This window comes from Acartia tonsa, chromosome 6 (genome assembly GCF_053477335.1).
Source record: "Acartia tonsa isolate MP-2025a chromosome 6, ASM5347733v1, whole genome shotgun sequence".
Lineage (NCBI taxonomy): Eukaryota > Metazoa > Arthropoda > Copepoda > Calanoida > Acartiidae > Acartia > Acartia tonsa.
Genome location: NC_137265.1, coordinates 3,050,304 through 3,066,757, shown reverse-complemented (window position 1 = coordinate 3,066,757; position 16,454 = coordinate 3,050,304). Strand labels below are relative to the sequence as shown.

General features: G+C 32.1%; 1 protein-coding gene and 1 long non-coding RNA gene across 2 annotated transcripts; both read left to right on the top strand.

Moving 5' to 3' along the window:
• Positions 1–27: 27 nt before the first annotated feature.
• LOC145321587 (deoxynucleoside kinase-like) lies at positions 28–13,142 on the top strand. The gene is made up of 11 exons (XM_080163026.1): positions 28–1,068; positions 1,721–1,797; positions 3,376–3,435; positions 6,892–6,946; positions 7,490–7,581; positions 8,464–8,496; positions 9,753–9,842; positions 10,303–10,371; positions 11,711–11,759; positions 12,019–12,107; positions 12,607–13,142. The coding sequence occupies exons 1-11, from the start codon at positions 1,017–1,019 to the stop codon at positions 12,667–12,669; spliced, it is 729 nt and encodes a 242-aa protein (XP_080019152.1). The 5' UTR covers positions 28–1,016; the 3' UTR covers positions 12,670–13,142.
• A 1,012-nt stretch (positions 13,143–14,154) lies between these two features.
• On the top strand, positions 14,155–16,450 carry LOC145321589 (uncharacterized). Its single transcript, XR_013880326.1, has 2 exons — positions 14,155–16,245; positions 16,370–16,450. It is a non-coding gene; the product is annotated as an uncharacterized LOC145321589 (long non-coding RNA).
• Positions 16,451–16,454: the final 4 nt, after the last annotated feature.

Genomic DNA, 16,454 nt, shown 5'->3' with positions numbered 1-16,454 from the left:
ACGCGTAACCAATTTGATTTAAAGCTATTAGGTTAGTAGCTGTAACTTTGGTAGCGGCAACGGCTACACATTTAAAGATCCAGCTAAGGATTTCATCGGATTTTCCAACCGCTAATTTAGCTAGGGATAGAATTTTCATGATTTTCTACTAGTCCTGCTAGTAAGTGATGGAAATAATCTTTGATCAAGTAATGCTAAGATTAAATAATTTCTAAGAAAAATCTCCGAAATAATAAGAAAAAATATCCGTAAAAGGAAGCTAATTTGTATGAAATGAAAATATATTGTTTCGCTTTTAAGTTATTCCTTAATATATTATTTTATATTTATTGTTATGACTTTGTCTAATGTAATTTAACTACCTCATAAGATAAAATATTACTATATAAGGTGGATAGGTCAATGGCTGTTAAATTAATCTCACGGTCATTGTCTTATGCAGGGGAAAGGGTAAATTGATAGTCCCCAAAGTTTTAAAATAACAATATCTAATTCGTTAGCTCAATAACTCTGGGGACTTTTGCTGAATTTTGATTGGTTTGGTTATTAAGTTGAGTGTCCAAACGTTTCAACAACTAATATTAATCTACAGAAGGGACAATATTGTGTTCTATCATTGAAAATTTACATCAATTTATCAGCCATTGTCTTATCCCTATAGATACAATGTTATGACTTATTTTATGTAATCCATCTACCTCATATTTGAATAAAACTACCTCACTTATAACTTTATAATTACTTAATGTTAAATTTTAAAATAAATCTTACTATCTAAAATTTGTAATAGTTATTGATCGTATCGTATTATAGACAGCTTTCCGCGGATTTCAAAATGAAACAGGTATTAATCTTATTATTTTTATTTTATTATTCGTGGAAAATTGTCTGTTATACAATTTTATACATGATTTCTCAGAATGGCTGAGAACCGGTTCTAATCCAGCGAATATTAATCGGCTTCGCAGACATACTGGAAATGTTGTTAAAATTCTTTCTTAGTTTCAGATGTAAAAATGCGAATGTCCAATTTTCTGAGAAATATGCAACGCCCCATTACTGTTCTAGGCAAATTATCAGTGTTTTAAGTTTTATGGTTACACTAATGGATGTAGAATATACATGGATATTAAGACAGGGGAAAAATTTATGTCAATTTAGCTTACTAACATGGAACTCAGTTATTGGTCAGTTCATTTATCAAATACTAAGGGAGTAATGTAAAGGGGTAATCGCTATTTAAGCCAGCTGCGTGTTCTATTTTATTAAAGAACCGGAAAATCTGTTGATAATATTGCTACTTCAATGTAGGGTTAAAAATATTTTAGCAATTAACTGCAAAATTAAATACTTCGGTTATGCTCAGATAAATATATTTTTTGTTACAAGTTTTATAGTTAAAGTTTGACATGTGAATATTTTTTTCACACCGTACGCATAAACCTTTTTTTCCATCAATAATATTCAAAGTTTTAAAAAGGATGATAATATCCATAAGCACAAATAATTTATGTAATTGGACAAGCAGACGTTCATTTCCAATAAAAAGACAGACAATATACAAAAACTCAAAGAAAATTTAAAAATCTTTTTAAAAAGTAAGGTTTATGCCTTTGAGGTTTAGATAGATGTATAGATCACAGAGAGCTATAAACGAACAGACGGAGTGAATTATAGGGTAGCTTCGCTACTAATGAATTCTGATAATTGTTTTCCAAAGTTGAGGGAAATATTGGAGCTGGAAAATCTTTGTTCCTGGACAGATTTCAAGGCCTGCCCGGTGTTAAAGTGCTTGAGGCATCTTTCCACACTTTTAATATTTATTTATCTAACTGGAGTGCTTGGTTATTTTTCTATCCTATTAAGTAGTAATTTTTTATCTGTAGTTTAAGATCTCGAAAAATTTTGTCTAAATTGATTAAAGTTTTCATGGAAGCTTTATGATTGTCTTTTAGTGGTTTAAGGCTATTATCCTGACCTCCGCCCTCCCCTAGAGGCCAGGGGCAAAGCAACTAGTCTTTTCTTCAAGTAGGTTTTTTTTTATTAAAATCCCTGTATTTTAGACAATTTACGATGGAATAACTGATCAGTTTTCTACAGAATTCTACCTATATATTTTCTGTTTCTACAATGTCAAAAGCAATTTCGCTATATAATTTTCAATGTTTGTTCTTTTGTCAGATTTGTTGAGCTTCAATTTATGATTGTTGTTATCCCTGTCAATACCTAATTTTTATCGTAGCAGGGAGGAAGGGGACATTGGACTGTTTATTACACTGGTCCCCACAGCTTTATAATAACGTTTTCTTATTCGTTGGCTTAACAACTTTTGGGGACTTTTATTGAATTTTGGTTGGTTGTTTCATTAAGTTGAGTGTTAAAATTTTTCTACCACTAATTTTAATCAACAGAAAGGGTAATTTTGTGTATCATCTTTGGGGATATACAATAATTTTTCGGCTTTTGTCTTATCCTTATATTAAAGTAAGATAGATTGGTATATCGTAAAGAATTTATGTTTTGAAATGATTGTCTGAACTAGGAGCCTGTACACAAATGGAGAAATCTAAATAGATAGATAGATAGATAGATAGATAGATAGATAGATAGATTGTGTTTGGAAATGATTGTCTGAACCAGAAGCCTGTACACAAATGGAGAAATCTAAATAGAAGATAGATAGATAGATAGATAGATAGATAGATTGTGTTTGGAAATGATTGTCTGAACTAGGAGCCTGTACACAAATGGAGAAATCTAAATAGATAGATAGATAGATAGATAGATAGATAGATAGATAGATTGTGTTTGGAAATGATTGTCTGAACCAGAAGCCTGTACACAAATGGAGAAATCTAAATAGAAGATAGATAGATAGATAGATAGATAGATAGATTGTGTTTGGAAATGATTGTCTGAACTAGGAGCCTGTACACAAATGGAGAAATCTAAATAGATAGATAGATAGATAGATAGATATATAGATAGATTGTGTTTGGAATTGATTGTCTGAACTAGGAGCCTGTACACAAATGGAGAAATCTAAATAGAAGATAGATAGATAGATAGATAGATTGTGTTTGGAAATGATTGTCTGAACCAGAAGCCTGTACACAAATGGAGAAATCTAAATAGAAGATAGATAGATAGATAGATAGATAGATAGATTGTGTTTGGAAATGATTGTCTGAACTAGGAGCCTGTACACAAATGGAGAAATCTAAATAGATAGATAGATAGATAGATAGATATATAGATAGATTGTGTTTGGAATTGATTGTCTGAACTAGGAGCCTGTACACAAATGGAGAAATCTAAATAGAAGATAGATAGATAGATAGATAGATTGTGTTTGGAAATGATTGTCTGAACTAGGAGCCTGTACACAAATGGAGAAATCTAAATGGAATTAATCTTCTACAGTTAATGTACGAGGTAAAGATATTGTCTTCTAAGCAAAGCAAAGCAAGCCACGTTCGTGATGGTTTTAGGCTATTTGATTTTTATTTTTTGCTTTCCATACCCCTTATAATATACCTAGAGCTTATAGATGCTAGGGGCGCGGCGCAGCCGCTAGTTCTGATACAAGATATCCCTATAATAAAGTAACAGGATGTCTGTTTGTTTGTCTGTACGGAAGGATCTCGCTATCTGCTTAAAGGGGTAGGTTCTCATAGGTCCCGGAAAGTTTTATAACTATTTTTGTGGAGGGTACCACCACCATCCCCAGAGAAATCGACAAAAATAAATAAAATAGAAAAACGCGGCAATTTGCTAAAACCATAACTAACACCATCTAGCGGCGATAAAAAAATTTTTGGTTAATAGCTGATTTTAAAATAAATTAAAACATTGGTATGTGTCCCTAGAGGCATCTAGGGGCGTAGCCGCTAGTGACAAGGTGATATTTATCATGTCAAACATTAATGAAATATATGTTTTATGTTTCCCTAGGAAGCGACCTAACTCTATAAAACAACATAAAACCTTTTAACGTCTAGGGGCTTAATATTTGAAAGTAAAAATAGCGTAAAACCATTACAGGACCTATAAGAAGCTTCACTGTAAATAAGAAACATATCGGTTCAGTGGTTAGCGAGATCTTTTGCTACAGACAAAAAAGTTTAAATGACTTAACATTGATTTACAGTTTCCCTTTATTCTTCATTGGTTTTCCAGATTAACTTTGATGAATTTAAATTAGGTCGTTATACAAACACTCAAGGATGTAAGGAAAGGTATAAGCTATTCAAATAGATCTAATTTTTAGTTATTTATTAGAACAAAATGATTAATTTTATGAAACCTGATGTTTAGTTCATAAGAGGTGGAAGATTGTCGTCAATTTTTTTAGCTTGCTAAAATGGAGAGCTTTTTTGTTGGTCAGTTAGTTCATCCAGTATGGGGTAAAGAGCATGGAAAGGGGGGAATCGTTATTTTAGCAAGCTGCAAGTTTCACTTTATTAGAGAACACGAAAAGCTGGTGTAAGATCCACATAATAATTTATCCATTATCAAGAAACATCCTTAAAGCTAGGTGTATATTAAAGCTATTTGTAATTAAGTTTTAGGAATTGAAATTTAGAAAATAAACTTTGAATTTTAAACTTATTTACGTATAGCTTTATTCCTTTGACTTACCTAAAATAACACAGCACGTGCAGCTAACCAATACCATTTTACAATTTGTTGAATTTCGTAAAGTTGTCTTTTCGAAAGAGATATACAATGGTCTATAAATTGATGTGCATTCCCAATGATTATACACAAATTACCCTTTCTGTAGATTACAATTGAAACGTGGCTGAAACGTTAATACATTCAACTTAATGAACCAAGGGGGGGGGGGGGGGTCGGATCTGACACTTGCGTAAACAGGAAGCATAGGTTTTGTCTTAAAAATACACCCCAAAAGTAAACTTTTGTCTTTAATAACCTATTCTCTCACTCCTAAGACAAAGCCTATGCTCCCTCTGTTTACGCAAAAGTGTCAGATCCGACCCCCCCCCCCCCCCTTGATTAAAATTCAATGAAGGTCCCCAAAGTTGTTGAGTCTACGAATAAGAAAACGTTATTATAATGTCTCCTCCCTCCCTGTTTCTTTTGAGTCAACAATAGTATAATTTAGTATCAGCTTATACCAATAACGAAATTAATTCAGAAAAAAAATCACGAAACCTATACGTGTTTTCAGCTGTTGTTGGGGTGCAACACATCGCAAAATTGACGACCTCTCTATTTGCCCCCCCAAATATAATTTTAGAAAAATTTCCTGATTTAGTATTCTTTTGTTTTCTAAATTAATGAATGAATATGGTTTGCAAAAACGTAATCTAAATCTTCCAAAATTAAGGGAACTTTAAAGAATATGAATAGTTTGGAAGGGAGATAGAGGACATTAGCAGGGTTGGTAAAAAACCAGGTTTTTTTTTGTAAAAAAGAACAAACCAGTTAGGTTTTATTTTTGGTTTCAACCGGTTTTTTTGTCTCTTTCACTGTGTACTGTTGAATGCTCTTAGATATAATCACCAAACTACAATATTTAAACTATTAAAATAATTTTATATCTGGTATTTAGGTTTTTGACACTTATTTACTGTATTATTTACATTATAAAAAGATATAACTGGAAAGATAGGCCTTTGTATAAATATTTTTTTTTTAAACCATCCCCACCTTGTTTTTTTTTGTTTTTTTTAAGCTTGTTTTTTTTGGTTTAAACCACTTGGTTTAAACCAAGTGGTTTTTTTAATGCCAACCCTGGACATTAAACTGTAAATTACACTAGTGCCCAAAGTTTTGTCTTATTCGCCAGTTCAAAAACTTTGGGTACTAGTAATATTTTGATTGGTTGATTTTAACCTATATGTTTCCAAAAAATAATAAAATATATCCTACAGATGGGATATTTTAGTTTGTAATCCTTGCAGGGGTGTATATTCTGCACAAGATATATTTTTTTTCCCCTGCTACAAAATTTTTTATTTTTTCCCCCCCCTAGATTTTTCTTAAAAAGTAGGGGGGGAAATAGAAAAATATTTAAAGAACTCTATATTTTATTTATTTTATCCCTCCTACCACACATTTTTTTAGTTTTTTTTAACCAAGGAGGGTGGCGAAATGGAAAAAATGTGTTCAGTTTTCTTAATTTTTACATTTTTTTTCCCTCCAACCACTTATATTTTATTACAACCCCCCCCCCCCTGAGCCGGGGATCCCATGCAGAATATACACCCCTGAATCCTTGGGGATGCAAAGAACTTTTATCAGTCATTGTTTAATTTCTTAAAATACCTAATAGTTTGGTCACTTAAACAGCGAAATCAAATTATTTGGTCAAATGTCACTTTAAAGTCCAAAAGACATTAATTGAATTAAAGATATATCAAGTTTAAAATTTACATAAAATGTCACATAAATGTTTTAAGTAGCTAATTTTTAAACTGATGACAAGACTATCATCTTTTAGATCATGAGCGCCTAAGAATGTGGGGGGGGGGGGGGGGGAGGGCGGGGTATGAATTATACCCAAAATTTTTATGAAAAAATAGCTTTGGTTTAATAAAATTAAATATTAAACTAACATATTTTGTTCATAGGTAATTTTTTTCTACGTTTAATTCATCCTTTTTATGTTACTAGCGGCTGCCCCCTAGCATCTAGGGGCTATATAACGAAGGAATATGGAACTGCAGAAAAAAAGCATAAAACCATACCTACCCGGACTTTTTATGAAAAAAATATCCTAAAACCATCCTGAAAACTATTAGAATATTCACTGTAAAGGAGGGCCATATCGGTTCAGCGTTTAGCGAGATCCTTCGCTACAGACAAAAAATCTTACTACTTTATATATTAGGATATTGTGTTAATGTTTACTATTATTATCAGGATCCAGTTAGATGGTCTTTAACATTTCAAACTTATGTCCAACTAACAATGTTAGGTAACAAGTTTTAGTTTTTTTTATATATTAAAAATCCTATTGTAGAATAAGTTGTATGTATGGTTGAAAGATCTCTTAAACGGCTGGGATGATTGTATGTTTAAGAAAGATTTTTTTGCCAATTTGGTGAGAGTTTTTCGGATAACCCCTCAAAAAGATTAGGGGCAATTCCTTTTGTGCACAAAACATTATTCGTGTTTGCTCCAAAAGGAACGTTTTGATCCAAAAATGCTTTTTACAGCCGCCCCCCCCCCCCTCTTTTGTATTAAGGGAGGGGAAGGTTGTGACACTTATTGAAACCAAAGCTACTTAATAAAAGAGTTAAAGCACTGAAATGTGGAATGACAGTCGCTTTAAAGAAGCATAATATGAAACTGTGAATAAAAGATGGTGAAACCGCCGTTTCCCGCTAAAAAATCGGCGATAGCGGCGGTTCAGCCGCCGTTTCTTCACAGTTCCACATTGTACCTCTTTAAAGCAACTGCCATACCGCTGTTTACTTGATAAATATTTTGGATATAATTCGATGATTGTTGTTTTTAGAGCATCATGTGGAGAACTCAGCTGCCTATCCAGTTAAAATATTAGAAAGATCTTTATTCAGCGCTAGATACTGCTTTGTGGAAAATCTCAAGGAATTTTATTCATAATTTCATATCTTATTATTTCTCAAGTGGGTGGATGTCTGTTGAATTAACACGAGCTTTTAAATGGATGGGACGATTATGAAGCTTACTTTTGGATGAAAACAATAGTCTTAATCTCCACCCATCACAATTTATTATCCAAACTGAATTTTTTTCCTTACCGATTACATCAAATACACTACAAAAGCTCGTTTTGATTAAAGAGTATTTTTTTTTAATGTTGAAGCGCCGGCTGTTTTTCCCACACATTAAAAACGGAGATGAGTAATTTGGAAACTAACTTACATTATCATAGGGTTATACTTAAACCCTATTTCTATTACCCAGAAGCACAACTAAGAATTAACTTAGTTGTGCTTCAAAAAGCTAAGGGCTTTCGCTTTGATTTATCATTGGACCACCGAACCCTTCCCTACTATTTTGAATGTAACCCCTGCGGTGCTCTATCTCTGCTGATCTGTCCTAACCCATACTTAACCTAACTAAAGATTGATTGTTCTGTTTATGTTATGTGAAGCAAACCACTAAAAGATTTAGGTAAAACTATAATAGTTATTTCTTTCATCGTATTATAAACGGCTTTCCGTGGATATAAAATGTACAATTATAAGATTAAAACCAGTTTTTTAGCCCCGTGGTGCCATACGAAAAACTATGTCTAGCATCGTACTATATACAGCCAGCTTTCTACAAATATAAAAATGTACAATTATAAGATTAAAACCAGTTTTTTAGCCCCGTGGTATATAATACAATGCTAGACATAGTTTTTTCGTATGGATGAGAACCTGTTCCTATCCACCGGATTCGAATGAATACGAGAAATAACATTATAATTACAGTTTTATGAATATTATTTTGTTGCGACAGAAAGAGGGAAAGATGCAACCATCAGAATATGAGGTAAGCGACAGAGTAGAATTTGTATTTAAATTATTGAGTAGCTGCGCAACCAAAAAGTAAATAATGTAATTTTCTTTACAATTATTATTCCATTTTTTATTTATGAGAATTGACGTGGATATCAATTTTTTTATAACTCCAAAATTACATAAATATTTTCAAAGAAACAATAATCTGATAAGAATAAGATACATTTCTTTAAAGATCTGCAGTTGCAATGATATTCAACCGCACTTTTTTTCAGCAAGTCGCATTTGCTCGCTTAATTTTTAAATAGCCAGAGACAGTTGCATCTTGAATGTTAAGCATAAAACCCCCCTAATTTTTAATTAACCAGTCAAGTCGCTTTTAGTTTAGTCCCCCAGAATTTTTAAAAAGTCGTTGCATACTCCTGAACTTTACACTAAGTCTATCCTATTTCATAAAGTAGTAAGGTTTTTTTTTGTCTAAAGCTTAAGATCCTAACTGCTGATCTGATTTGGCTCTCTTATTTTAAGGCAAGCTTCTGATAGGTCTTGTGGTGGTTTTAGGCTAGTTTTTTTTCAGAATTAAGTCCGGGGTTGATTTTAAGCTACTTGCCCATCTGTCCCCTAAGAATACAGAATACCTAGATGATAGTATAAAAAAACAGCAATATTCCGAAACAACCTTTTAAAATAAGCGAAATATAAATATGCGGCTGCCGACCCCTGACATTTGAGCAGAAAGGTTAACTTTTTGATTAATATTCTTCTCAGACATTTTTACGAAAACTAACTTTTCTTTTTATATCGAATTTTTGCTTTGTAATCCTTCAATATATGAAAATGATTTGCGTTTTGTAATGATATTACTTCGTTTTTTTTGCAATGCTTTTTACAGCAAGGGTACGATTATCAATTCTTAAAAAGTGCATTAAGGGAGTGAAAAATAAGGGAAGGCTTGCCTTTGTAATTTTAATGGGGGTTTTGACACCCCCCTACCGCAAGCTATTGAACATGACCGTACAAGAAAAATATGTTACTAATTTAAAGTTATGCAATATATTCATATCTTGACACTTCGGTGAGGAGCCTTAATAATTTTTTCTTGGGCCAAATCTTCAAGTGGACAGATTTCCCCCAATGAAAAGCCTAAATCCTGCCCATAACTTCCATGAAAATCTTGGATTCATCGGTTTAGCAGTGTATCAAGATCTTAGTGAACACATGTTGTACATTATTCATACATTTCTGAACGGTCTAAATAATTAGCGATGCTACTGTATAACTGTTAAGGTGCTGGATTCCTGGTTTAAATACATCACCTGTGACTCTCACTGGAATCTTGGAGCTGACCTCATTGTATACCTGAAAACCTCTCCAGAGGTAGGTTGACACAAAATTTTAAAATTTAACTTTAAGTAGGTTTATAAAAGCGAAGCTTTTCTATAATTAGGGTCGAACCGTCCATACGTCCGTCCTCTCACTGGGATCTTTGTGCTGACCTGATTGTATACCTGAAAACCTCTCCAGAGGTAGGTTGACACAAAATTTTAAAATTTAACTTTAATAAGGTTTTTAAAAGCGAAGCTTTTCTATACTAAGGGTTGGATCGTCCATACGTCCGTCCTCTCACTGGATCTTGGTGCTAACCTGTTTGTGCAAACCTGTTTTTTTACCATCTCTGCAGTACTAAGTGAAAAAATATTCAGCTCCGGATGTATGACTACGAGCTAAGATTAAATGCATTTTAGATTAAACATTCCTTTCAGTTGATTTATTTAAATTCAAACAATTTTCAAATTCCTGTTAAATGGAATTTAATAAATAAAAATGTTTAATTTAGATTGCGTATGAAAGATTAAAACAGAGAAACCGGGGGGAAGAGAAATTAATATCGTTGTCGTATATTAAGGTAATTTTTTTTAATCTTAAAGCAGCGAAGCTGCGCTATAGCACGCAGTGTCCGTATGTCCTTATTTAGATCAAATGGGATTTTTTAGCTCCTCTAAAAGATATATTTTGCTAAATGATTATCGCCTTTGTGTAATAACCATCTTGTTATTATCTTATGTAAGTTAAGTTTTATAAATTAATATTATCCTTATACTAAAGTAACAGGATGTTTGTTTGTCTGTGTGTGTATCTGTGTGTCTGTACCGAAGGATCTCGCTAACCGCTGAACCGATTGGGTTCTCCTTAACAGGGTAGATTCTCATATGTCCCGGGAAGGTTTATAACTATTTTCTTTGGGGGGTAGGACACCCCTAACCTACCCAAAATGAAAAATACCCCCCCACAAATTTATTTTTTCTTTTTAAAACCAAAAAAAAATAGTGGGGTCGACTAACCCCCCCCCCCCCCCCCCCAAAAAAAAAAAAAAAAAAATCCCTCCCCCAAAATTAAAAAAAAAAAATTTCTTTAAAATCTATAACACGAAAAATTAGTTTGATCAAACCTCTTGGGGCAAAGCCTCTAAAGGCTAGGGGCGAAGCCGCTAGTAATAATATAAATGAGTAGGTTTTTTTGTCTGTAGCTTAAGATTTCGATAACTTCTGAACCAACTGAGTTCTCCATTTAAGTAATGTTTCATTTTGGTTCTTGGGTGTGCAAGACTATTTTAGTTGATGATTTAAGTCTTCGTATGGTTTAAAGCTTTTTTTCTGCTATTACCTACTACTCCCAATACAGCTGTTTATATATTTATATTCAAGAAGGAAGAGAGGACTTGTAGGAGATTAAATTAATTCACTTATTTTAAATAATTTAACGCATTTCTCTTATTTTTTTTTTTTTGGGGGGGGGGGTTCCTTTATGCCTGCTTTGCAGTATATAATTAGGGAATTAAATTAGGTTTATGTAAACATTTTTTTTTTAAAACTGAATATTTCATTTTCTTAATCGCATTTTAAACATCAATGAAAAATTAAGACATATTAAAAGTTTATTCCTTTTAAATGATTATTTTGGTTTGATTTCCATTTAATAGCGCAAAAATTTTTACGTCCTCATGTAACATTTTTACACGGATCACTAGAAAGTTTAACATTATTGGATGTTTTACAGAGGATTTTTATTAATTTTAAAATTTTTTTCTAAGATGTTATTGAAAACATTGAAAAAACATCAAAAAAATTGGAAAAAGATTTTTGTCTTTTTATTCAAAGATTTCAAAAAAGAACTTTAAAATCTAAAAACATTGAAAAACATTATGGGTATCTGTAAAACTATGAACAAAAGTTTGATTATATCAGGATTTACATGATCTGTATGAAGACTGGCTGTGCCATGCTAAGTTTCCAGGTAAGTGGCAGTACTTTACTTTGCCTTTTTATTTCAACAGAATCACTACTTGCTGTACATTAATTAATTTTTAAGAATCTAAGAACTTTTCTGATAAAGGTAAGATTCCCCATCTGCAAAATTGCTTAACATGTGTTCAGGACCAAAAGCCAAACAGATCTTAGTGGGTGCATCCCTAGCATTTAGAAAGGAAAGGGAGGGGGCATAAAAATAGAATAAAACCATCCTGGGACCTATGTAAAGCTTTTTTTTATTTTAGTACAAGGACAAGTATTAACCATAGAAGCAGACAAGGATGCCAGCTTACTGCAGCCAGAGTTTGAACATGTCAAAATGAGAATCAACCAGGAAAGATATTTGTTTTATCCATGATTGATAATGATAATGATTGAAAGATTGAGAAGTTTTGAAAGATATTGAATGATTGAAAGATATTGAAAAATATTGAATGATTTTAAGCTTTCATAGGCTATTTGAAGATATTGAAAGCTATTGAAAGCTATTGAATAATATTAAATGATATTGATAGATATTGAAAGATATTGAAAGATATTGAAAGATATTGAAAGATATTGAAAGATATTGAAAGATATTGAAAGCTATTGAAAGATATTGAAAGCTATTGAAAGCCATTGAAAGCTATTGAAGCTATTGAAAGCTATTGAAAGCTATTGAAAGCTATTGAAAGCTATTGAAAGCTATTGAAAGCTATTGAAAGCTATTGAAAGCTATTGAAAGCTATTGAAAGATATATTGAAAGATATTGAAAGATATTGAAAGATATTGAAAGCTATTGAATGCTATTGAAAGCTATTGAAAGCTATTGAAACAAATATTTTTCATTTAGATGCTAAGCAAGGAAGACAGTAGTCCTAAAGAGGGATCTCTACACAATCTTCAATTTAAATGAGATGAGAGGAGGGAGAGGACAATGGCATATAAATTAATCTTCCCTTCATTCATTCTCAAAACTACAAGATACCAAAGATAAAGTGTAAAACGTATAAGAGGAGATTAATTAATTGCATTGTCTTATCCATGAAACCTCGATGATATAAACTGCCGCAATAAGATCATAAGTTTTTAGTAGTTACGCTACTTAAGGATTTTAATATTGTTTATCCAAGCATTTACTTCTATAATTTTCTTTTTTTATAGAATGTGAATGTTTTTTTTATATCTTTTTTCATTGGATTTTTATATTACGTAAATGTAATATTTCTCTAGTATTTTGGTCAGTTTTTTTGTTGGCCTTTTCTTAGATCTCAAAAACGTGATTTGATAGTTATTTAATGCATAGTACCATAGAAAACTTTCCATCAATTGTTTTTATGTAAAATTATTAGATTAATTCCAATTTGTTGGCCTCAAGGGGCCAAATTCTCGAGTATTTTTTTATGATTTTATTATTAATGGAAAATTTTCCAAAATATGAAACACTATTTGTCAGTATGGCTTAGAACATTTCCAAATCAGTCAATTAATCGGTTTCGAAACCATACTGGAAAAGTGTTTATTTTATTAAAGCTTTGTTTAAATTTGTATTTCTTGTAAGAGTAATATATTTAGTAATTTCCAGTAATGCTTCAGAACCGATTAATATCCGCTGGGTTAGAACTTGTTTTCAGTTGTACTGAAAAACCATATTACAGAATTTTTTCCGCAGATATTAAAATTAAGATCATTATAATAATACCAGTTTTGTTAGCCCAGGCATTCTGCCCTGCAGGCTAAAAAACTGGTTCTATAATTTTTAACTTTAATATCCGCGGAAAGCTGTCTCTAAAACGATGCGATAAATAACTATTAAATGTTATTTACATAAAAGTATTTGCCTCTCTTTGTCTGAAACCCAGCCATGATTATCTTATCCTTACAATAAATCTTCATTTATTGATATCGTTGGGTAATGACGTTTTAACATAGACTAAACGGTCGTTTACAGCTTATAACAACAACGAAATTAATTCGGAAAAAAAATTACGAAACCTGTACGCTTTTTTCAGCTGCCGTTGGGGGGAAACACATAGTAAAAATGACGACTTTTCCATCTGTCCCCCAATTATTGTTTTAGATTTATTTCGCTTGTTGGTTAAACCTTATACCTGGGTCGAGCATTTTACCATCTAAAAGCCCAAAAAAGACTTTACTTCATAATAAATTCTTTATAAAAATATTTTTTTGTTGAATTGCTTATACTTGAAGATCATGATAATAACATCATATTTCAAATACTCAATAAACGTTTTATTTTCTTTTACTTTATTGATTGATTTTTAAAAGTTTCTTTCACTTTAACTATAACTTTTTAAAATAATTTTCTTAACTTTAGTTTATCTATGAACTAAAAATCTTATTATTACAAAATAACAAGCTTGTTTTTTACATTTTAATAATAAAACTTTGCACTAAACGTATGACGTAATAACAATTTATCAGGGTTTGTCAGCAGTGATTTGGCTTCTGACTGCTGAACTTTATAGATAAATATACAACTTTCTGCAGTTAGTAAAATTAAAAATTATAAGATTAAAACCAGTTTTGTTAGTCCCGAGTGGCTTAAGATTTTAATGTTATATTTTTTATTTCAATATTCATGGAAAATTGTCTGTAATACGATGTTATACATGCATTTTCAGTAAGGATGAGAACCGTTTCTGATCCAGTGGATATTAAACGGTTTTAACGTCATAATTGAAAAATAAAGGCGGCTTGTTACTAAAAAAATGGCTGCGGTTGCAGATTGTATAAGATCTTCGAATCTGCGGCTTGTTAAAAAAAAGCGGCTGAATACGGCCGCGGCTGCTGAGACCTGCTATAAAACTTTATATAAACATGTTCCCAGTACTTTTCCAACTTTAATTTGTTAGAAACGCAGCTAATCTATAAACAGCTGTATATGTCTATCCTGCTGCCCAATAATGTTCAGTTTTGTTTTCGGATTTATAAAATGCCTAAAAAATCGAAAATCTGTTAAGATGGTCTTTTTATGACAAGAACGTTAAAAAAAAGTCTTTGTTCTTTTATAAGTCTTTATTTTTAATGTCCTTAAAACTATTTTCTAAGCTATATGTGAAAATACTAGCTAGTAATTTTCCAGTATGAATTTGAAAAATTGAAACCGATTAATATCTGCTGGATTAGAACCGGTTCTAAGCCATACTGAAAAATCATGTATAGACATGTATTCTAGACAATTTTCCACGAATATTAAAATAAAAATCATAAATTTAATACCTGTTTTGTTAGCCCCCGCTGTTTATGTTACGATGTTATATATATAATTAACTATGGTGGTTATCTAAAACGCCTTTGCTGCTGCGCTATTTTTGACTTGATTGTCCTGCAATTTCAAGAAAGATTTAATTTGAATTCTGGATGAAAAGAAAGTAAAGGATATGAACAGAGAGAGAGAGAGAGGGAACAATGGGCTGTTTATTACACTAGTCCCTAAGTTTTATAATAACGTACTTTTTATAAGTTGGCCTAATAACTTTGGGGACTTTAGTGAATTTTGATTGGTCGATTTATTAGGTTGAGTGTTCAATCGTTTCAACCACTGATCTTACGCTACAGAAGGGATAATTTTGTGTATCATCAATTGGGGATGTATATTAATTTATTGGCCATTGTCTTATCCCTTTAGATCCCTGAGAGTAAAAGGATATGAAGAAAAAATGAATGAGGGGAAATTGAACAGAAATAAAAAAAAAAGAGGGGGACGCCGAAGTGACACTTTTTAAAACCAAAACTAAATGTCAAAGGAACTCGCCTAAACAAAGAGTTACAGCTCTGAGAATCGACATGGCAGTTGCTTTAAAGAGGTACAATATGGAACTGTGAAGAAATGGCGTCGGAACCGCTGCTCCCGCCGAAAACCGCCGTTTCCTTAAAAAAAATTTTCACTTTTCTCGCCAAATTCAAATATAAGGAACGACAGGAAAGTGGAAGGCTACTAATGCAGGATAAAGATACTTGTGATTTTTCTAGAAGTATGATGCCGTTCAATATATTTACACCTGACACTTGCGATTTTTTTAATATTGACATATTTAAAATTTTACAAGTGTCAAGTGAAAATACAAGGGAAATTTTTATGAAAAAAAGTTTATCTAAGATGATTGAAAATTGTCTAATTTGACGAATAGTCAAAAAAAATCCGGCGGTTTTCGGGGCTAGCCGCGGTTCCACCGCCGTTTCTTTAAAGCAACTGCCATGCCAAATCTACAAGCTGTAACTCTTTATTTAGTTGAGTTCCTTTGACTTTTAGTTATGGTTTCAAAAAGTGTCACTTTCACCCTCTCCCTTTGATTCAGTATAATTTCATATTTTAGAATGAAAAAACACATTTTTAGAGAATTTTCCAATAATTAAGACAGTAGGTATTATGTTTCTGGAAAAACTATTTTGCCTTTATCTTTTCTGTCAGTTTCTTTCTCAATGATGATTAAGCAATACTAAGCTGAATCTTTCAGTCATTTTAGTGGTGAGCCAGATCGGGGTGAGCCAACTTTCCACCAATGAGAGCACAGCATTTTATAAAATGCCGCGCTGTGATTGGCTGAAATTCGGCGCACCCCGATCTGGCTCACCACTAAAATGATTTAAAGATCCAGCTCTGGAGTCCCTTGGTAAATCAAGCAATATTTAGAGGAAGTTTTGTCATATTTTTCTGTATCTTTGTATTTTTTTCAG

Bases quoted from the DNA above. Each gene is read 5' to 3' on its own strand.
- LOC145321587 (XM_080163026.1), top strand. From the start codon at position 1,017: ATGCGAATGTCCAATTTTCTGAGAAATATGCAACGCCCCATTACTGTT. The intron at 6,947-7,489 runs GTAACAAGTTTT...TGTTGTTTTTAG, and splicing joins TGTCCAACTAACAATGTTAG to AGCATCATGTGGAGAACTCA. The intron at 12,108-12,606 runs GAAAGATATTTG...TTTTTCATTTAG, and splicing joins TCAAAATGAGAATCAACCAG to ATGCTAAGCAAGGAAGACAG.